This window comes from Pimephales promelas, chromosome 16 (assembly GCF_988280905.1).
Source record: "Pimephales promelas chromosome 16, fPimPro1.hap1.1, whole genome shotgun sequence".
NCBI classification, from domain to species: domain Eukaryota; kingdom Metazoa; phylum Chordata; class Actinopteri; order Cypriniformes; family Leuciscidae; genus Pimephales; species Pimephales promelas.
The window spans coordinates 16698879-16722925 of NC_142784.1; the positions used below are offsets into that span (position 1 = coordinate 16698879).

Sequence of the window (24047 nt, forward strand, 5' to 3'; positions counted from 1 at the left end):
TAGTATGAATTTGTCACATAAGTGTTAATGGTCAGATTTATTTTTAGGCTATTCTTATGCATGCGTAAATGAATACAGTGAATAAACAATAAATAATGGATATTTAAATTAATTAAAGTGAATAATTAGACGTAGTATGTGAATTGTGGGAAGTGATCTGACTGTAAAATCAGCAGAAAACTTGCAAATATACATAATATCATAATTATTCCAAATAAAAAGAAGAGGAACAATATGCATGTAATCACAATTTGCAATCCATAGAGTCTCATTTGTCTCTGTCATTAATAATAAACATGAAAACCAGTCCCTTCATGGACACATGTTTTGTTTTTATTCTCTTTTCCATCTGACCCTGACAAGACTGAATGCTTTTGGAAGTGAGATGACATTTAAGTGAAAACATTCCCAAAAGCTCCTCTAAATTACTACTACCAAGCTGCCTCAAGTGCTGGGGATTTCACATATTACCACACATGTTTGCTTATGTGCCTGATGTGCCAAACCTATGCTGTTGTGAGCTTAGTTCGGGATTTTGTAAAACTCAGTTCCGTGATGGTCACTTTGATGGTTATAAAAAATGAGAAGTTAAATTTAGCAAAATTTCTGTAAGTCCAGTGTTTAGCAAATATGTGTTTGCCCTTCGTCAGTCACTACAAGTAAGTCTAGACTGACGAATGGGGATCGCTTGAGAGAGCTCTACTTCGAGTGATTTAATGGTGGGGTATGTGATTTTCTTTTTTGACAATGTTTTTTCAAAATCACTTGAAATCCTATAACCCACTTACAGCGACTGAGAAGCACTGAAATGAAAATTAAGCAATTTAATCATCTATGGAAGGGGCAGAACTCAAAAAACTCCAGCCAATCATTTCCAAGACCACCTAGAATCACTGGACTGTACGTCAATCAAACGGTCGAACCATCACTCCCCTCCCCCCATCCGCTTTGCGCACGTGTCCCCTTTGTGCACATACTCAAAGCTCGTGACCCAGTCACAGTAAGTTAAAGTCGCCCCGGTACAGAGAGAGATTGTCAGTGCAAACTCGCGCATCTGAGTTTTGCAGATGCATGATTTGGCGTCCATGTTCTTCGAATGGGTGGAATCTGGGCCAGCATTGGAGGAAAGAAGGTAAGACCTTTCGAGTTGTGTATTTTCAAAATCTGCCGGCCGTTTTGCAAATCCCACACCCTTTAAACGAGCCGTATGTCTCCTCTCCACCAGTAAGCTGGTGTGTGGTGAGCGTTCTGGTGCACTATGGCTGCCGTCGCATCATCCAGGTGGATGCTGCACACTGGTGGTGGTTGAGGAGATTCCCCCCTCTATGTAAAGCGCTTTGAGTGCTGAGAAAAGCACTATATAAATGTAATGAATTATTATTATTATTATTGTATGCAAATTGGATTGCGATAATCGTACCAGCTGCTGTGCATCGCGGCACGAGCATATATAATGAGCAGCCGGAATCGTTTCGAAGCCAGACTGCTGGTCCTGTCTCCTGCAAGATTTATACACGGTGATTATCAAGTATCGCTGTATCATGTGCTTGGGCTATAGGCACGCTGAAATGGCGCTCATTGATGCTGGCTATCTACTGTAACCTACATTTATCCAAATGAGTAAATATTGAATCAAGATTGAAATCAAAGAATTGAATTGAAATCGTGAAAATTGTGTTAAAGGGGACGTGTTAATTTTGGACATCGGGCCTCATTTCTCTTGCTTCTCAATGATCGCAATACATTGACTTGGCTTGACTTGAACCTTTGCAGTCAGCTGAGCTAAAGATCCTGTCACTAAAGACAGTGCTCCTGACTTCCATCAGACTCCCTCCTGACTTCCAAAGACTGCTCTGGCTTCCATCAAGAGGGTAGAAGACCAGGAAGCATTTTCGGTCTACGAATTGTGTCTAGAATTCGGGCCGGCCAACTCTCACGTTGTCCTGAGAGCCCGGCTTGGATATGTGCTCAAGGTTCCTACCACTCCCTTCAGGGACCAGGTAGTGAACCTGCAAGCGCTGCCTTTGGAGGAAGCAGACCCTCTGTCCCGTCCGCTCTCTGGGGTTTTACGTGGACAGAACGCAAATCTTCAGGACCTCAGATAAAGTTCCGTCTGTTACGGAGGCCAGCAGAAGGGAAAGACTGTCTCCAAGCAGAGGATGGCCCACTGGATAGTCGATGCCTTCTCCTTGGCTTACGAAGTCCAAGGCGTGCCTTGCCCGTTTGGGTTGCAGCACACTCAACTCGAACTGTTGCTTCTTCCTAGGTGGTGGTTCAAGGTATGTATAGTTGCGGGCTGGGCGACACCGAACACGTTTTCTAGATTCTATAGAGCCAGTATCTTCCCGTATACTAGACCCCAGTGGCCATTAGCGCGAGGGACCCGTTCTTAGTGTCGGGTTCCCTTGGAAGAGCCTGCTCTGTCATCTCTGCTGGTGTTCTTTCCCCCCAATAATTAGGCTGGAACCACCCCAGAGACTGCCATATATCGTACTACCTTGCTTGGCGAGTCCATATGTGTATCCATCACAGTTCCCCCTCCGGGGTAGGACGTGGCTCCCACAGCGTTCCCTTCCCCAAGGACACGCTATCCCAGCATTATCCAATAAGTCACACTGACTGGGTCTTGCGGAACAGCAGTGACTGATCTTCTCTGCTTAAGAGACCCTACTTCTGCCCAACACTGCGGTCAGGGCGGGAGTTTAAAGCAGAGAGCTGGAAGGTAGATATCCCCATTCGTCAGTCTAGACTTACTGGTAGTGACTGACAAAGGGTAAAGTCACGGTTCCGTATGGTAACCCTCATTCCCCACAGTTGCTGTTTTGCTGTACGGCTGATTCACAGGTCCAGCTCCTCAGCGGACAAACTAGGATGCGACCACATGCCAATCTGCATTGGCTTGTTTAGTTCACTCGAAGTAGATAGGCTCTCTCAAGCGATCCCTATTTTCCTACATCAACGTGTGATCAGGGAGTGGATCTCTAAGCTGGTGTGAGTGAGTAGACGGGGATAGTTTGCATTTTCATAGAACTGTACTAAATGAGGCAGTGTGTTACATTCAAGCTATTTTATGGCATGAAGAAATTTATTTTCAAGGAAACACTTTAATGTAATTTTGGTGATCAAAGATGAGTTATAGGGGATAAAATGATTGACTTTAAGAAATGACTCAACTTATTCAAAATCAGAGGTGGACAGTAACAAAGTAAATTTACTTGAGTTGCCTATGTACTTAAGTACAGTTTTTGAGTATCTGTACTTTACTTGAGTATTATCCTGGAAACTTTTCACTTTAACTTCACTAAATTTGAAAGACAAATCGTGTAGTTTTTACTCCACTACATTTCTCTCAAGGTCCTTGATTAAAAAAGTTGTAACGTCAGTCAGGGGAGGATTTTGGTTGGAAATAAAAGTCGGATTGGCAGCAGAATCCGACGTCGGACTGACATCAGAACCCGACTAATGTTGGTTTCTGATGTCAACACGATTATTCATTTTTGACCACAATACAATGTCTGTCCAATGTTGGAGATTAACGTCAATCTGACGCTGGATTCTGACATCAACCTGATTTTCATTTTCAACGTTTGGTTTGGTCTTTTAAATGTGAATTTTGTCATTGTTTTTGGAGCACAACTGCTTATAACAGTAAGGCTAACATATTCATGCTAAAAGCCCAAAAAAACTTTAAAAAGGGCACTTGAGTGAACAGCCATTTGGGTGTCCGAAACCATTGTGGACGTTATTGAGTAGACTTATACAATCTCACATTCAATCCCACTACTGGAACTGTGTTCCAGAAATAAATTTTATATTTTTATGAGGTAGGTACGCAGACCTAGATTCAGATGCATACGGTAGGCTACTGTAAGAAGCCTATTACACAACAATAAAAAACAAACAAAAAAACAACAACAACAATGTATTGACTTTTACATCTGATACTTTTAAAAACGAGTACATCTGTACTTTTATTTAAGTAAAAATCTGTCTTTACAACTTAAAGAGACTTAAAAAGTAATATTTGACCAGTAGTATAGCCTACTTTCACTCAAGTAAGGAAGTTGTGTACTTTTTCCACCTCCGCTCAAAATGCAGTTTTGGTTTAGTTCCAGCGGTTTACCAGCAGTCTCTACTACAGGAGGATCTGAAGATTCTACTTCCTTATGTGTATACTTCAAAACAAATTATGGTTTTGGCAATAATTAAATAAATAAGTTAGGCTGCAAAAAGTGCTTGCTGTGTAGACTCGAACTTCACATTTCTCCACTGAAGAGGAAGTGGTGACTGACACATTTTGTGGTTAAACTGGAGGAGCTCACTTCACTTGAGGGAAATTTGTCTTGACTTGTTGACAGTCACAATATCCGACCAATCCTACCACAATGAAACAATATTAATTACAACATAGGCCATATTAAATTATTTATATCACATACACGTGGGATAAGATTAAAAAATAATATAACAACAGACTTTTTAAAGGTACAATATATGTTTACATACATGTGTAACGTACGTTACATTTAAATGTTTTTATTTTATTTTTAAGTGACTTTTATTTTGAAACCTTTTCATTTCCCCTTTGTAGTGTTGAGTGTCTCTAGGCGGCTGGCTTCCCTCTACAGAACTATCAGATACGTCGATAAACAAAACGTTTAATTAACCTTTGTGCTTACAAGTTTTTCCGCACTTCAGGTAACGTTAAAGCTTTTCAGCGCAATTTTGTCGATTTCATTGAAACTGCTTCTGTGTTGTTTTAAATACTAAAAGATGGTTGTAAAGCAGACAGATATAAACGTATAACGTTAGCTACATTATTATGTTATGACTTAGTAATTAATCTGTGATCCGATGCTTAAAAGGTTGGCCTGCTTTGATTTATTAACGTTAACCCTTGTATAATCAATGAATCTATAGGCTAAATGTACACAATATAATATTGCTTTACTATGTGATAAGTCTTTATTCAGTTGTATTATTCTTAACAGATGCCAGATGTAAACACCGGTAAATCTACTTCTCCACCTAATGGTGGAAATGTAGAGGAACCAAATAAAACCACACCACAAATTCAGTCAGATGTTGTCAGAGTGACTCCAGTGTCTAAATCATCCAATAATCAGACGATTAACCACACTGAATTTGGTTATTTAACGTTACCTGCTGAAAGTCATCTCAAGACACAACAGGATGTCGTTCCAGATGGGGGAAAACTGGATCCTTCAACACAAATGCAAACAGACACTAATGTGAAAGAAGTTAACACATGTTCTATTGAGAGTACAAGTCAAACAGACAGAAACCATGTCATTAGAAGGTTAGGTGTCACTAGTACTGCATTTATTGGGCCTGCGTGTCGCCCTGAACCTGGTATCGAACAGGAGCTTTGTGAATTTTACAAAGAGCTTGAAAAAGTAGATAAGGTTGATGGCGACTCTGACACCAAATCGGTTGAAGAGCATGGCCTCCATTCATCCTTGAAGCCCAAAAGCAGTCCTGTTGTCGTAACTGATCACGGTAGAGCCTACAGACCCTACCCGGATCCACATGAATGCAACCAAAAAGATCCAAAGAGATGGAGACCTCGCTTACAATGGAATACAGATGACTTTGGTGGAAGAGGACATCCAGAGCCAAGGTATCCACCTCCACCATGGGTTCCTCCAGTCCCAAGGGTTCAGTTCTTCCCTCCCTCAACCTCTGGATGTCCAATCATGTTTCCACCAGACATGAGACCTCAGGAGAACTTCCACAAAAATAACAGCTGGGGCCCATGGGAAGGGCCACCATTACCTTCAAACAGATGGCATGAACATCACAGTTTCCAGTCACAGGAGGATCGTAGATTCTCTGAGGAATATGAAACACCGTTACCACACTGGCAGCAGCAAGATCATGAAAAAGACCAATATCAACATTTGGAGCTCATTTTGTTGAGGGGAGTCCCAGGATCTGGAAAATCCACTTTGGCCAGGTGAGTAAAACTAAATATGTAGAGAAAATACCTCATTGTTTTTTTTTTCTACTCCAAATCAGTGGCCAAATGTTTGATTAGATACTAAAGATGTATTACAAATAATACTTATCGATTTTAAGTTTTGCTAACTTTGTAACATAGCCTATGTTTTTAATAGTATTGGTAAGCAGGGAACTTTTTTAATGTTACACTGCATGTCTTTTAGAGAGCTCCTGTCCACTGGTCCCAATGGAGTAATATTGAGCACAGATGACTACTTTTTCCAAGACAACAGATATGTTTTTGATTCTGCTCTGCTTGGGGACGCACACGACTGGAATCAGAAGAGAGGTGAGGAAAGCATCTTTTTATACATTGGAAGCATTTTCACCCTATAACTTAATACTTTTAATCATATATATATATATATATATATATATATATATATATATACGTATATATGTATAAATGATTAAAAGCATTAAATTGTAGGATGAACTGTACTTCCACACACACACAATATATATATTGTATATATATATATATGTATATTAGGACATTATTGTAAGATTCGTCTGTTTACAAAATTATTGAGACAATTTTAAGAATGGAAACTTTCGCCAATTTGAGCATTTAATGTTTTGAGAAAGAGCATGAAGTTTACATTTTTTTTTTATTGTCTTTGACATTTCTAAGCTGAACAGCTGATGTTGGAGGGCCGCTCACCTGTTATCATCGACAACACTAATGTCAAAGCCTGGGAGATGAAGCCTTATGTTGAATTGGTGAGTTTGTGTCAGAAATGAATACTTAAAAAATACTTTTTTAAAACACAAGTTAGGCTTTCAACTGGCTGTGAAAACTTTCTGAAATGCAACCATTTTAAAACCAGTTAAAAACATTTTCATATGTTTGAATCCAGATATCTTCTTGTATTACATTACATTACGATTCTCAGGCTAGTATTTCTCTTTCTCTTAAAGAGGATTCTCTTTTCTAACACATTTTTATTATTTTCCTTTATTTCACACAGGCTTTAAAGAACGGATACAGAGTGGACTTTTTTGAGCCAGATACCTGCTGGAAATATGATCCTGCCGAGTTAGAAAAGTAAGTCTGATGACAGCTTTGATTCTCATGTCAAGCCAGGAACACAGCGACTTTTATTAATCACTGAATGAGAAAGACTATTGACTTTGGATCAGGTTTTGGCTTACAATACAGAGGTTAGGAATTCAGTTGTGTTTAAGTGGATAAAATGTTTTATAGTCTAGGATCAGTGAGTATCTTTCAAATCCTTGTGAATAAGGCCAGCTGACTTTAATTGGATTAAAAGACATTGTTGCTTTCTTTTATTTGTTTAATTTACGACAGACTTTGTATAGCAGTCTAATAGAGCTTGGATAATCCTAGTAATTTCCTGTCTATTAATTTAATCAACAGGAGGAACAAGCACGGAGTCCCTCGAGAAACAATAGCAAAGATGCTGGATGGTTTCGATTGGCCGATGAACGTTAACATTGTGATGAATTCTGTGGTGCCGCCCCATAAAATCAAAGGCCATTAACAGAGAACCGATGCCATTTAGCTGTTTTTGAAAGAGAAACATTTTCATATGATCTTTTAGAATATAATAGGTATATTTTCTTCTGGTTTTAATATTGATGCAGTTAACTGTGTTTTAATGACTGTGTGGTTATATAACTTCGAGAACAATGCAGAATGCCTGTTTAAATAGTATCACTTTTCTTCTATACTTAAACATAGTATGCATATAAAAATGTTCTTTGACGTCCTAGTTTTTCCCATTGTAATATAGTAATAAATCGTCTAAATCACCACTTTGATAAGTGTCGACCATTGGTAAGATAAGACAATTAATTAGGATCCATTAAAGATAATGAGGATCTGATAAAGCGTGATAAAGCAGTCTGGCACATACAATTCGTGCTGAGCTTCCAGATACATTCCAAGGCAGAATAAATAAAAATGTAATATCTGTAGTGACATGCTGAATTAGGGGCAGCACATACAGTCTATTTATTTTTAATCATTCTCTGTTATTTTCCCTTATACCAGCAGCTCAATCTACGTACTAGACACTGATCTAATCTCAGGGTTTGCAATTTATGGTGCTGTACATTGTTGATGGCGTATGTATTGAAGAAAATGTCTTTTTCTTAAATGCTTGTTGTTTTTGTAAATAAATGATGCCAATAATTGGCAATGAATGCACAAGGGACATTGCTGTTTCATGCTTTTCCACTCAATATAAGCTGTGGCATCTATAATGTGGGTTATTCAAAAATTTAAAAAATAATTATATTACTCACAGCTTTGAGCCTAAAACTAATTTGATCTATTTATAACTCATTTAAAACTCATTTCCCCTCCTATGTTCCCAAAGCAGCCAGTAAAACCCTTTTAGAAAAATAAATGGCAAAACCTTGAAATATTATAAATGTGGCCTTGGCAGTAACTGAATAAGGTTGTATACGATGGTAAAACATTTTTGCATCATAACTTTTTTTTGTGATGAAACATTGACTCATAAACTTACCAACTGACTCACCAACTTCTAAGAATGACCCCCCAGTGCAGAATCATTTGCTAGTGTCACTTACTATTTTATAGTATTTATTAATTTTAGATTTTTAGACACACACACACACACACACACACACACACATATATATATATATATATATATATACTGTATATATATATATATACTGTATATATATATATATATATACTGTATATATATATATATATATATATATATATATATATATTAGTTTTAGATATTGTAATTTAGAAGGCTACTTCGTCTTCAACTTTTACTTATGTTTATATGATATTTAATTTTTATTTCAATTACGGGAGCAATTTTGGGGGTTTAGTCAACAATAGCAGCACTGGTGCACACACTGCATTGACTGCATCCAAAGCTGTCATAAATGTGTATTAAAAGAAGGCGGAGACTCACTGTCATCCTGCTCGTGACCTATAGATGTCGCTGTTACACCACACACTCTCCAGCCTACTAAGCGACTCAACATTAACGCTCGTTTATGCACTGACTATTTACATTATTATTATAGCAGTTTATTTGTTTTTCCAGACCAATACTGCAATATTGCCACAAAAAAGACACAGTAATGCACTTAAATAAGTAAACTCGAGTGGAGGAGGGAAGTGAAGGGTCTGTATTGAGCGGAGCTGCACTGACTGGTGCAGATAGGGACAAATTGGCGCCATTTTGAAGCCGACAGGAGGATCACAGTACTGGGAGAAGCGAGTGGAGCGCGCACTTTTTCCGAAAAGGTAAACGACTATTTAAATTTAAATCACACACGAGGGGAATCGACCTCCGCCGATTGGAGTCCGTTAATGGAAATTGTCATTTCGTGGCTGTTTTAGTAGGTGCTTTTCCCCTTTTCGGCGGTTGGTTGCCTATTCTTCTGTTAACCCATGCGAGGACATCTGACTCTCACTGTCTTTCCCCCCAAATCTGTTCCTTCTTAACTCAAAATCACAATGGCAATGACAGTTGTTGTTGGTTTACGTGTAACGTGTGTTATCGTGGTCGTTTTCATTGCAAAAGAGGGCCGTGCACTTTTCAGATGCCTCGTGTAACGTTATGTGTACATGCGAGTGTGTTTGTGTTTTAGCTCTGTTAGCTTAGCTTAGCTGCTCGTAAACCGATTCAGCCTCTATTCAAATCTGATTCAGAACCTATTCCAGATTCTACTACTGCAGTTAGCATTCATTTTTGTTATGGGTTAATATAGTCCTTTGCGTGTTGATATCGGACGCGCTGTAATGCATTGGATCTAGATAGTAACGGAGGATCTGTAGTGGTGTGCAATGCATTTTAGCCTGTTAACACCCCCTCAGGGCTGTTATCTGGGTTTGCAAGGGATAAACCACTGTCAAAGGAATGAAATGACAGCTGATGTGTGATCAAAACTGTATTCTGTCCTGGTTGGGGCTGTAGAAAAATCAGTGAAGGAGCACAAAGACATCAGCTGAGTAAGCCAACCTGCTGTCAGAGTGCAAGCCTCTCTTTTTTCCATGCAAAATCATTGTAAGGCTGTGATGGTGTCTTTAAATGTGTTGTATTGTTTACTAATTGCATGCAGAGGTGTTGTGAAATGCGTTGGTGTTTGCAGGGAGCTTGAAGCACCTGCACTGTCTTGATCCTCCTTTCAGAAATGACAGCTATTTTCACTTCAGCTTGCATTATTCATTTCTTTCATAATTGTGCTGTTATAACTTCGCTCTGTGAATGCAAAACACTTATTATGCATATTGACTAATTTATTCGTACTGTTTATTTAAGTAGTCTATGTTGTTACTTGTTAGTGTACATTATACATATTTTTTGACACACAATTCCAGCATTTATTGCAGAATAAAAGGATGTTTTTTTTTGTTTTTGTTTTTTGTAATTTCTGTTGTAATTAGCCTGAATGTAAATCCACCACTACTTCCATTTCATGGACATTTAACAGATTTTTTAATGCAAACAGTGGAAATTTTCTCTTAGCAGATATAATATGTAAAGTCTTTTTCTCCTGGAAAAAAAATGTAACCAGAATATTGGTAAATTGCACTGTATATTTTTGTCCAATCAAATACTTTCTAGAATGAGATGCCCCTCCCCCTAATACCGTCTGGTTGTGCCAGGTTTCTATTCATTTTTTTTTTTTTGCAGAAAAAAAGGTTTAGCTCTTCAAATTGTTATCGATATAGCTGATTAATTGACATCATTTTTCAATTGGTTACACAATTTTTGCATTTAACTTTAGTGCACAAATTCTATATTGATGCTTCAAATGTTGCACAAATTAATTTGGAAGTGCTTTTTTTTTTTAGAAAAACAGAAATGGCATAATGTAAATAAATGTTGTTAGTTAGGCTACATGACAGAATATGTAAAGCATCAGTGTTCATGGTGTTGCTCCCATTAAAGTACCGTTTCGTAATGTTCAATGCTACATTTTATTAATCTATTATGTTCTTATTCATAAATTGTATGTAATTTTGTTTAATTACTGTTGGTATTTGGTAAGAAAAAGATGCGTTACCTCTCAAACATCATCCTTTTGTAATAGATTTTTGGTTTGTGATTTTTACACATCTTAATTTTATGTTCCTTTTATTTTGTAAAGTTGCAAGTTAAAAATTATTAATTTTGATCTGGAGATGAAACAATTTAATTGCATTCTTTAAAATGTAACAACATGGTTGTTTCTTCTTAAAGTAAGTGTTCATGCTGCCTTAATGTTATGTTTAGTCTATGTGGGGTTGTATTAATACAATCCTGCTATCTTTGATATTTGATGAAATATGACAACTTTGATGTTTGAGTTATCTCTACTAGTTAAATCAGTATAAGTTATTCTAATGCAAATTTGACAATGCAAAGTTGTGAGAGTGACAGCTAATTGCAACAAGATTTATACAGACATATAAGTAACTATAAATTCGGAATAGGTGGTTTCCTCACATTTAAAAAATAATATTCCTATTACCAAGCATTCTATTCACTCTACAGTCTATTAAAAAAAAAAAAAAAAAAAAAAAAAAAACCTGCACCTGAATATCGATTGATGATTAAGTAATGATCTAAATAGTCTAACGAAGTGACACTTGTTAATAAAAATAATTGAATTATGTATGGCTATGGCCTACAATTCAATAACATAATAAAGTTTTGATTCACATGATGGTTCATTAGTTAATATTGTAGAATAGAATAGCACCCAGTATAACCTAAAATTGTCAGATAGCGCCACAGTCATGTCATCACCAAAGTGGAGTTATTGTACGGTCTCAAGAAACAATGCGTTTTTATGCCTTGCCATTTAAGAACAAGTGATTTGAATGTTCTTTCGATATGTGCGCATGCTTTTTACTCTTTTTACTTTACTCAGTGTCTGTAGTATTTTTGAATGCTGTTAGAGCTACCCCAAAAAAAACGTTTCTCTCAGGCTCAATCCCAATTCACCACTTGCCCCTACCCCTTGGCCCTACCCCTCAGTTTTGCGTGTTCACGTCTAGGGGTAGGGTGTCCCGATTCTTGTTGAGATCAAGGGTAGGGCCACATAGACCTCGAAATGGAGATTTTTCAGAGGCACGCTCCAAACCGAGGGTTACGAGAAAGTTCACAGAATGCATCGTAAATCACCGGCGAGATGGCTTTGCAAACGGTTAAACATTTAAATAGCACAAGTCTATTTGATGTGATTTTTACATCTGGAAGATGTATTTTTAAGAGTATAGGGCGTTTCCTGTCAGATGTCAAATAGACGTTTAGAAGATGTCAGTTTAACATGCATTCTAAATAGGGCTGGGCGATAAAAAGATAACGATAATTATCGCGGTATAATTTTTCTCGATAAAACGATATCAAGAGGTCGATAAATGTTCGATAATGTTTATGCGCCAAAAGCGGAACGAAACTCATTTGAACCGCCACACGGAGCATTTATCCGCTCGCCTCAAAGTCCAAACGGCAGAGCGCAGTGCGAGCTCACGCCACAGACAGGCTCACGCAGACGCGATTACTCTGATCGTCTTGCTCACGAGATCAAGTGAGAAGCGCTTGAGTTCAGCGAAGAACACAAATGTCAAGTTTAAACCACTTTAAAGGCAGATGAAACACCGCTGACAAAAAGGAGAAACACTGCGTGTGCGTGCAATGATGCAGTCAGAATCTGAATTGATACTGAATCCATTTAGCCTACCATGGATTTACTGTGAGGTTAGCCTAGTAATATTAACTGCTCCACTAGATGTGGGATATACATATTGAATTGTATAATATTATTAATGTAGACAATGTATTAAATGACTAATGGAATATAAGTACAGTATTTAATAATGTATTTAACTGTTTGGCTACTGTTTTTCATACAAATACCACAGAATATACCATAAAGTTACATTTTGCCATGATAGTGAGGTGCTAAGTTATAGGCTATACCTGATTTTATCTGTGGTTATCATGATCTAAATGCAGATACTGGATGACCAATGGTTAATTTTAATACAACTCAAACAGTCAGAATATTACATTTTACCAAATAAAAATGTGGTCGTTGCATTAAAAAAAAGATGTTTTTGTTAATGAACATAAATGTAACATTAGCTTAGTATTTATTCAAATATGCTTTTCGAGACAAAACATGTAATTTGAATATTGCAGTCTGCACTGCAAACTGTGCTGAAGAAATATTTTTCTATTCAAATATTTATTTTAAGGAAAAATGAAAAATGTTTGAATGTTCTACCTCATATTATGTATGTATGTTCACGTTCAGCTGTTTGGCAAGTGTTTGTCATGATATGTTCTGACAATAAAGAGTAGTTTAAAACCACAATTTACGCTTTGGTTTATACAACCTTCACTTAGGAGCAAAAATCTGCCTTTAAACTTAAAAGAAATAAAGATTTGACATTTATCGTGATAGTTATCGATATTGACTGATATAAAAAAAATTATCGTGATAATTTTTTTGGCCATATCGCCCAGCCCTAATTCTAAATCATTACATCTTAAAGACATCTTCTAAATGTCTATTTGTCATAAATTTGTATTTATAGTAACACACACACACAAACAAAAACAAAAAAAGATTCCGATAATCGCTTTTGCATCGAATCGTGAGGTGCCTAGAGATTCCCACCCCTAATCACACTCGGATCCACACCATAACAATCACTCTGAGACCGCCTGAACGAGGTGGTCTTGGAACGATTGCAAACAAACTCTGGCGCAGTTCGCTTGAGGTGTGAAAGTAATCCGACCTAACAGACCAATGAAACAAATGGTATTATAATTCATCATAACAGGAAATGTGCTATATAAATGGCAGCAGTGTCTGATTCTGTGAGTGAGCACATTAGTTATCACAGTTGAAAACCAAAAGAGCACCTTAATTGAGCTTCTCTGTGCGAGAATGCTGTCCCGATGAAGCCTTGATTCCTGCTTTAGCTGGCCCTGCATTATAACATTTGTAATTTGTTTGCATGTGTCTTGACACTGATAACTTTTAGACAGCGCTCTGAGATCCAGAGAGAGAGCATCATTAAATTTGTTGTAGTCTTAATACGAATGTAGTATATTAATTTAACAGCGACAATGACGGCTACATTCGTATAGCCTAGTGCAGTGGTTCTCAAAGTGGGGTCCGCGGACCCCTGGTGGTCCGCGAGCTAAAGCCAGGGGGTCCGCGAAATAATTTACAACCTAACGTTTTTTTCCATGCTATGAGTCATGTTTTCTTTATCATCTGAAAACATGCTGTTTATTCCTAAGTAACTTATATAAAGCATTTAACATAAAACAATACAAAGTAGACACTTAAAGTTTTCTATAGATAGATAATCTATGTCTTTGCGTCAAGTAGACTATTCGCTGCTGTTGATTTTGCGGGACGTGCGCCAGAAAGGAGACAGAGAGACGGCATGAACCCGCATCCGGTTCTTTTCTGTATTTTTAAAAGGCATGACATTTTGTAGTCATTTATAATGTAGCCTATACACAAATAAAAAAAATGGACACTTTACCGTTTCGGATGATGCACTCTTGTCTTATCTATGACCATAAATAAGAGTAGGCTATTCCTGTTTCCACTGCTGAGGAAAAATTCCCATGTAATTGCGCCCCGGCGTCTCGCGTGCGCGCACAATAGTCAGTTCTAGCACTGCTACTGTAGATTTGACATTAGAAGTCTGATCATTATCAAAATAAAAGTGCATAGTGACAGGGCCGTACCCACAACTGAGGTTGCAAGGATGCACATCGCGATGATACTGACCTTCTCGTCTGAGGTGCTTCAGCAGACTAACAACGATAGCTCGTCAATGTCAAAATGTTTGAGTCGGAGTGAACTCAAAGTTCCCCGCACGACGTTTCAGTCAACGGTCATAAAGTGCGAGATAAGATGTAGGCCTTTATTAACATAAACTAAACAGCTGTTTTAGATAAAAGTTTTAAAAAACGACTGAAACAATCAGTTTGCAAAGTATTAATCAAGCTCAACTTTAACAAAGGAAAAAGCAGGTCAATAGAAACATACTGTGCCCATGAGATTAACATTATGGATTCATATATTTAACATATACTGTATGTTTTTTTTAGCTAATTACAGTAGCTCAAATTAACAACACACGCACCTATTAAACATAATGCAATTATCATTGTATTTATAGGCTTATGGGCTTTATTTGTGTGCAGAATAGGCCTAATTATTGAAACATTTCTCTTTTAAGGCCATTCCTGATTGGAATATGTGATTGTGTTTCGTGACATCTTGACAACAACAAAAAAAAAAATGTATGCCACTGACTGACATGCTTCTACTAAATCTATAGTTATCCAATTGTGGGGCCTTAAAACACCTTAAAATGCACATGTGTAGATCAAGAACATCAAAAATTCCTAAGTGAGGGATCCTAAGTGATTCCTAGCAAGATCACTTTCGTTATCTCAGTAGGCTATTTAGAAATTCCTGCATAGTACCCTGGGTGGAGACCATTCATTTTGTGTAAAAATATTTCATTTGCCACTCACACATTAACTTTGTGCTCAATAACTGTTATAAATATGAGGGGGGTCCTTGGAATTTTTTTTCCCCTGAAAGGGGTCCCTGGCACCAAAATGTTTGAGAACCCCTGGCCTAGTGCTTGCGTGTGTCTCGAAAATTACAAATAGTCACAATAAGCTCAGGAAGCGAACTTGTCAATCATCTTGATGCATGACGCAGAGGAAACGCTGACCAATAAAAGGAACGTTGTTCTCTCATGTGACTTTCGTGAACACATTTTGGTAGGCTTTGAAAGATTGCCGTGTGAAAGAAAACCATACCAAGAAAAAAACTGCACCATTTTAACAAATTACTCCCTGTTTCAGAACAGAACAAACAATCTATAGGTGTGAAAACACATTTGTATCTTTATTCTATTGTATTTATTTGTTCTACTTTTTCACTTTAATTCAAAAGGAGAAACACTGCATGCAACGATACAATCAGAATCTGAATTGATACTGAATCCATTTAGCCTACCATGGATTTACTGTAAGGTTAGCCTGGTAATATTAACTGCACCATGAAATGTGGGATATACATGTTGAATTGAATAACATTATTAATGTAGACAATGTCTAATGGAATATAAGTACAGTATTTAATATTGTATTTAACTGTTAGGCTATTGTTTTTCATACAAAAATTACAGAAACCATAAAGTTATGCCATGATAGTGAGGAGCTAAGTTATAGGCTGGTTTTATCGGTGGTTATCATGATCTAAATGCATGATATTGGATGACCAATGGTTAATTTGAATACAACTCAAACAGTCAGAATATTACTTTTTCCCAATTAAAAATGTGGGTGTTACATAAAAAAACAAACAGATGTTACTGTTTTTGTAAATAAACATAAATTTAAATAGTAGTTTAAAAACACATTTAACACTCTGGTTTACAACTTTCACTTAGTAGCAAAAATCTGCCTTTAAACTTGAAAAAAATAAAGATTTGACATTTATCGTGATAATTATCGATATCGACTGATATAAAAAATATCGTGATAAGCATTTGATAGTAGGGTTGGACAATTTCGGCTAAACTCATAATCGCGATTAATCGAACAATTTACCTCGATTACGATTATTGAACTGTCACTTGCAAGGCGTATACTGTAAATATACATGTATTTTTTTCTAATGAAAGAGTGCATAATCCTATCTTTGTGATTGTAAAATAAGGAAGCACAGAGCTTTTAGTGCTTATTAAATATTTAAAAATATTTAAAAATGTAGAAAATAGTTATTTTGGTAAACAAAATAAATTATTGTAAATATTGCCATCTTAAAAGTAAAATATAACTTGTATAAAACTAAAAAACTAACTAATCCTTTTCGTACTGTGTAGCATTTGTACATGCCTGTATAATCGAAAGCTGCGTTGTGGAGTGGAGGCACTTGTTGCTGGGCAGTCTCTCTCTTTTTTCGCGTGTTTCTTTGGTATAAGCAGCTCCTGTTGCCGAGTTGACTCAGTACTATTTGAGGAACCAGAGAGTGGGTTCACTCACAACCCGCAAAGACACGTGACATGCCTCTGCGGCGTCTATAGTTTGCTTATGAGCTGTGATTTCTTTCTCGAGAAACCACGCTTGTGCATTTTTTTCTCTGATTCGATCATAAACTTAAGCATTACGTACGTTTCACACTGGCGAACGATCCCAGCTTAAGCGACATCATTACTACACGGCATTGATTACAGCTTTTGTTCACACAGTGCGTTCCGCGACTGAACACTGCAATGTTACTCTGTCCCCAACCTAGCACCAATCACGGGTCGTGTATGCGTTCACACAGAAGGTGTTTGTTCTGGCAATTTCCCGGGATCAACGCGCTGTGTGAAAGGGGCTCATGTTGCTTCAATGACTACGTTTACATGCAGCCAATAACCGTTCAATACCGGGATATTATCAATAACCCGGTCATGAACGGGCATGTAAACAACGGTAGAAAAACCAGAATATGCTCATATCCCGGATTTTAAAAAACCGGGATATTATACCTGGGGTACCCGTTTTCTAACCCGAATTTTTGGTCATGTAAATACGTATCGGCATATCCCCATAGTGATTTGTGTTCTGTGCTAGTGTTGCACGGTGCACCGATACTTCAAAAGTATCGCGATACTCGGAAATTAAAAACCTCACGATACCTACATTTATTAGTATCGATACTTTTATGAATGACGGCAACCTAGATTTGTAAGAGACGTATTTCATGTTGGTGTGTGCCACGCACGCTTCCAGTCTCTCCCTATGAACGTCTGTGTTTCTCCTCACGCACGCAGCAAAGAAGCTGCAGCTGTCATGAGACAAAAACACTACCGTGAGACGGCTGCATGCGCGAGCACACGTGATACAGTGGCCGCCTGTCAGTAGCGGAGTGGCAATCAGGAGAGTCGGATCTTTTCCCGGTGGGCCGGTCTGATAGTTATACATTGCAAGTTATTAGCAACATAATCCAGAGGTCTCCGCAACGGCGATAGTTTGAAGCGCGCGTCCGTGTGAAGATGGTGCGCGACTGCGCGAGCCACAAAAGACACTGTATCCAACTGATAGCAGCGAAAAAGAGCGGTACTTGATTTAAAAAACAACAAAAAAACAACAGATTTTAGCGTTAGTTCTTTTATTTAATAGCGAACTAAATGAATTATCTGCTAGTTAACTGGAGATGTTTCATTTATTTTTGTATTAGGTGTACAACTTTCCCCCCAACTTTCATAGATAGCATAAATAATTTGCAAGCTGCTAAAATAAAGGAGACAAAACATCAGCAAAATGATCTATCGGCTATATGATTATAATCAGAGCATGTGCATGTCAGTGATTTATTTATATTAGGTTATAACAGCATTAAAGAGCACAGACCTATGCAAAGGAGGTGCATATGAAAAACGGCTCGTAAGAAATACTTTCCTTTTCAGGAAAAGTATCGAAAAAGTATCGAAATCGCAATACTTGATTTGGTATCGGTATCGAAACAATAATTTTGGTATCGTGACAACACTATTCTGCGCTTGTTCTATTCGCAAGGAATCTTGGTCTTTTGAGTAGAGAAACTTCTCGTTATTCCTAATGTTTCAGAAACCCGAATAGTGACTTTAACCTGACCAGAACCCGAAAATTGGCTGCATGTAAACGTAGTCAATGTTGCAGACTGGACGGGGTAGAGTTATGTGACTACACATGCGGTAATATGTTTTAAGGGGGAAGTACATTAACAAACAGTGGTTGAAAAATATTAATAGGTTTCAAAAACCGAAATAACCGACATGGTAAAATGACGTCGCTTATAGGTTTGGAATTTCGGTTTCGATTCTTTTTAGAAATCATCCAGCCCTATTTGATAGTGTCTTTCCTTATTTAATCTTTACTTTTTCATTATGCCAGTAGGCTTAAATGTGCTGTTTATAACTTGTTATAAGTTGTTTGTAACATGAATTACAGAACATGCACAACACTTCACTTATGCAGTTAGATTCATTTGCATTTTTGACTTGTCTATTTAGATTTAGAACGCTTGGTGTTATATGTGGGTGTGGTGTTTTAGTTGGATAATTGGCAAAACCTCTGCAGCTTGAGTTGAAAGTGTAGCATTTCTTTGAATTTAAATTTCTATGTGGCAATGAAATGCATGAGACTGCGCTTTCTAAAATGGATTTTTTTTTAGAGGTGTCAATATTTAAGCATCCACAGGAGTCGAGGTTTTGGCCAGCATCCTGAAATTTTCTGGAAAAAAAAGAAAAGAAAAAGATTTTGCCTTCACTTTTTTGGGGGGAAATCCAGGATTTATGTAGCACATTTCCAAAAGAGTAATTGATGTAAATTCCCTGTTCAATTATAAGTGTTCATATATTCATGTTTTTTTTTTCTCTCTCTCTTTCTTAGCAATCACTGATCGGAGAGCATGGCTCACTCCAAGAATCGAGCCACGGATGGCAAAATCACCTACCCGCCGGGGGTGAAGGAGATCTCCGATAAGATCTCCAAGGAGGAGATGGTTCGGAGACTGAAGGTAAGGAACAATCTGTCTTTCATCAAAGTGAAAGAGTTTAGGATTAGTGGTGAAAATATTTATCCCCCCCATAATTACAATGAATAATGGGTCATGAAGCATGTCTGTGCCACTCTTCGGTTAGATATACAATGGATGTTCTTACATAAATGAATACAAATAAAAAATAAAATAAAATAAATGCAGAAACAGTTTGTATTATTTTTTTTAAATTACCCCATTCCTTTTTACTTTAGTCAGTTAGTAACTCGCATGCTCAATAGACATGCCTGTGATTTGGCTTTAAAGCTTAAACGCTGCAAAAAAACAGTTGTAAATAGAAACCTGTCACGCTGTCTATAAGGCACTTACACAGATACACAAACGGAAACCTCAGCTGAAGTTTTATCAGACAGAATGAAATGATAATTTTTATGCTTGTATTTCAAGCCGTTTTTACAGCTTGTAGATACAGTTTCCTCCCTCTGTTGCTTTGTCACTTATGCCTATTTTTAAGTATGACTGCCAAGTGAAAGTGTGTTTCCGATTAGAGTGTCTTACGTCACACTGTTAGTTGGATTTGTGGTTGACACACGGCTCTATGGTGTTTTTCAACCTCAGATGGTGGTGAAAACCTTCATGGATATGGACCAGGACTCAGAGGAGGAGAAGGAACTCTATCTGAACTTGGCCTTGCATCTCGCCTCAGATTTCTTCCTCAAACACCCAGACAAAGATGTCAGACTGCTCGTGGCCTGCTGTCTTGCAGATATATTTCGCATCTACGCCCCCGAGGCACCGTACACATCACCTGATAAACTTAAGGTTGGAAAACTCAGTCCATTGAATGCCATGTTAGTTCTTGTATATATCAGTGAAGAACTATAAATGTTTATATCTATGATTGCATTTTAATTTCCCTCCATGGTGGCTGCCATGGTGAGATTACATCACCAGTCTAATACTTTTAAGTCTTTTATGGCCCCATTAAAGCTGCAGTCTGTAGCTTTTTTGGGGTTAAAAATGATCCAAAATACATATTTGAGAAAATACACAACCAGCCAGTGTTCAAAACTATCTACTTTCCTTAGCTCGATTCAAAGCGGTTAGCTTGTAATAATCATTTTAATTCCAGTGGTACTGGTGGATTTCTGCGGGAGATTCGAGAATGTCATTTACGTCACATCTGTACACATAAAGGAGGAGTCTCGGCTAGTATAAGCTATATTGTGTGTGAGGATGCTGGAGGTGGAGATTTATAGCCTTTTCTCACAGCACTTGTTATAATTAAACTTATCAATTTGATGGCGGATCTAGACGGGTGCAAACAACACCAGTGACAACAGATTCACCCGCTGTAAAATGCAAAAGACTTGGTTCGGACTTCAGGGTGACTTCTACAGAAAAAAAGAGACCGCAACCGGACCCATGAGAAAACAAGGATTTTCCAGTGAAAATTCTCCAGTGAAATTTTCCAGTGAAAATTCTTATATTGGTCATACATCCAAAAAGTATAATCTGTGATTGCGAATGCCAGTATCCACTCCTCAAACATTGCCGTGCCGAGGTACAACTCGTGTAAAGTTGATAATTCCGTGAATAACTGCAATTGCAGATTTCGAACAGAGATGGCGACAAAGAGGAAAGACTGCAGCTTTAAAGGGTTAGTTCACCCAAAAATGAAAATTCTGTCAGTATTTACTCACCCTCATGTTGTTCCAACCCCGTAAGACCTTCGTTCATCTTCGGAACACAAATTAAGATATTTAAGATATTAAGATCGCTCCTGCATACAGTCCATAGGCTTCTTGAGGGACTGGCTCTTGCTGTCCCCGAAAAGTCATTAAAGACATCGTTAAAATAGTCCAAGTGACTACAGGGGCTCAATCTTAAGTTTATCAAACGACGAGAACACTTTTGTGCGCAAAAAAACAACAAAAATAACGACTTTATTTCAACTATTCACTTCCTTCTCTATGAGCCTGTAAGTCAGTTAACGTAGTGTGATTGCGTAGAGCTACGTCACATGTAGGCTCACTATTGGCCGACGCTGGTCATGTGTGTGTGTGATGCGTGTGACGTACAATAACAGAAGCTTACGCTATTAAACTAGTAACCTGACTCGCGCAGAGGGAGAAATAAACGAATAGTTGAAATAAAGTCGTTATTTTTGTTGTTTTTTTGCGCACAAAAGTGTTCTCGTCGTTTGATAAACTTAAGATTGAGCCCCTGTAGTCACTTGGACTATTTTAACGATGTCTTTAATGACTTTTCGGGGACAGCAAGAGCCAGTCCCTCAAGAAGCCTATGGACTGTATGCAGGAGCGATCTTAATATCTTAAATATCTTAATTTGTTTTCCGAAGATGAACGAAGGTCTTACGGGGTTGGAACAACATGAGGGTGAGTAAATACTGACAGAATTTTCATTTTTGGGTGAACTAACCCTTTAAGTAAAATTTTGTGATTTCTTGTTTATTTTGGGAAAGAACTAATTAGATTGTATTAAAACTGAAAAATTTGAGGGTGATATTTATTTGTGTGCATATGTCTTTTTCTTCACCTTAAACAAAAGGCAGCAAGGGATCGAGTTGTTCTGCAGAACATACTAAAATAACACTGCAGTCTCTCATGCGTTGTGAAGTCTTGCCTTTGCAGGTGCTTAAAATATTAAAACTGTCTGCTCTTCTTTTCCACTCAGGATATTTTCATGTTCATAACTCGACAGCTGAAAGGGTTGGAGGACACCAAGAGTGCCCAGTTTAATCGATATTTTTATCTTCTGGAGGTATGGCACCCAATTAATATACTCTGAAGCAAGGTCCTAGAATGGGTTTTCAACCAGTATCTGACCTTGTCTTTCCCCCTCTGGCTCCCTAGAACATCGCTTGGGTGAAGTCCTACAACATCTGCTTTGAATTGGAGGACAGTAATGAGATCTTTACTCAGCTCTACAGAACACTGTTTCAAGTGATCAAGTGAGTCTGTTGTTCACGGATATAAAAAATATTATTGTGAGTATTAATTACATGACCCAGTAGTTTTTGTAATCATGTAATAGTGATGACATTTAGTTAGCGAGTGCAACGTTGAATTTTGCAATAACAACTGTCATAATTCAGTAAAGCACCTCCTTATTTTGCTGTTTTCTGTTTGAGATGCAAATGTGAAGCTGCAGCCTATTTGTTATGTCCTAATGAACTGTCAGCCTCCTGCTCGGTGATATTATTTCCCTGCGTTCGGTCAGATGACAATGATGCGTGCGAATCCCAGGTGCAGACCCTTCATTGCATGTGCGCTATAAAGGCTGCATATGGAGCGATTCATCTCAGCCACTGATGTTCACTCAGTCGGAAATGTCCTCTATGAGCGGGACACTGCAGCGCTCGGCTCTCATGTGTAAATGGAAAAACCTAGATGTGTTTCTGTTTTCTCTGCCCCATTGCGCTTGCTTGCCATCTTGCGCTTCTTCTCTTTGATTGCCTGGTGCACCTGATTTTAGGTCAGTTCTTGATGTTACCATGATTTGTTTATTTTTAGCAATGGGCACAACCAGAAAGTCCACATGCATATGGTGGATCTCATGAGCTCAATTGTCTGCGAGGGTGACTCTGTCTCACAGGAACTCCTGGATACTGTTCTGGTTAACCTGGTCCCAGCACACAAGGTACAGACAACAAATAAACTTGATTCTCATAAAAAGAAAGAAAAAAAGAAAAGAAGTCTCTCTCTCGTGTATGACCTATAATTGCATGTCTATCATACTGTATTAATGTGTTTACATAATTTGTTGCGTGCATTGCAAAGGAAAAAGTCATTACTTATGAACAGTCATGTACTTTACATTACATTTTAATGTGACATAATGAATTTTAATGTGGATAATACTATGAAGCTTTTAGCAGAACTTAAGCTTCTTGGGTTTAGTTTTGTTTAGTATTGTTCTTGTTTAGTGCATATTTAAATGTAACACATATCATGTTGGTATTTGTTTTAACTGTCTTTAATTTTATAATGATGTTTACGTGATGGAAAAAAAGGCTTTTTTAAATACTTTCCATGTCAATTAGCACACCTTTACCCCTAAATGATTATTTTGAATGTTGATTTGATTATCTTCAAGTTATTCTACAGTAATGTTATTTAAGATAAGACCAGGACATTCACACACACCTGTATTAATAGGTAATCGTTAATTATTTATTTTCTCCATCTTGTCTTGCAGAACCTCAACAAGCAAGCGTACGATCTGGCCAAAGCCTTGCTGAAGAGAACCGCTCAGGCCATAGAGCCATACATTACCAACGTGAGTAAACGTGATTAATGAGAGTCAACTTTGCATGGAACACACACTATCTCACTAAGGGTGCGAGTAAGTTCTTCTAGTTTATTTAAAGCATGAATAATCCCAAATGAACGTCCATGATTTGGCTCCAGCCCTTTTGCTTTCTTAAACTTGTTGAGGCTTGCAACATTAACCGGAGATCAAGAGCGCCT

At 37.7% G+C, this 24047-nt stretch overlaps 2 protein-coding genes across 3 annotated transcripts in view; both read left to right on the forward strand.

Annotated features, from left to right (window-relative positions):
- The first annotated feature begins 1019 nt into the window (after positions 1–1019).
- Positions 1020–8201, forward strand: n4bp2l2 (NEDD4 binding protein 2-like 2). Of its 2 annotated transcripts, none has more exons than XM_089121099.1 (6): positions 1020–1132; positions 4992–5977; positions 6186–6310; positions 6656–6744; positions 6993–7069; positions 7403–8201. In XM_089121099.1, the coding sequence occupies exons 1-6, from the start codon at positions 1097–1099 to the stop codon at positions 7524–7526; spliced, it is 1437 nt and encodes a 478-aa protein (XP_088977225.1). In that variant the 5' UTR covers positions 1020–1096; the 3' UTR covers positions 7527–8201. The 2 variants fall into 2 exon arrangements, with proteins under 2 accessions (XP_088977225.1, XP_039527058.2); XM_039671124.2 differs by lacking the exon at positions 1020–1132 and adding an exon at positions 4523–4698.
- Positions 8202–8999: 798 nt separating this feature from the next.
- pds5b (PDS5 cohesin associated factor B) overlaps positions 9000–24047 on the forward strand; it is a 38296-nt gene continuing 23248 nt past the window's right edge. The window contains exons 1-7 of the mRNA XM_039670682.2: positions 9000–9286; positions 19446–19572; positions 20173–20376; positions 22252–22338; positions 22431–22528; positions 23091–23217; positions 23776–23856. Of these exons, the coding sequence (XP_039526616.2) occupies positions 19465–19572; positions 20173–20376; positions 22252–22338; positions 22431–22528; positions 23091–23217; positions 23776–23856 (705 nt within the window). The 5' untranslated portion in view covers positions 9000–9286; positions 19446–19464. The remainder of the gene's footprint in view (positions 9287–19445; positions 19573–20172; positions 20377–22251; positions 22339–22430; positions 22529–23090; positions 23218–23775; positions 23857–24047) is intronic.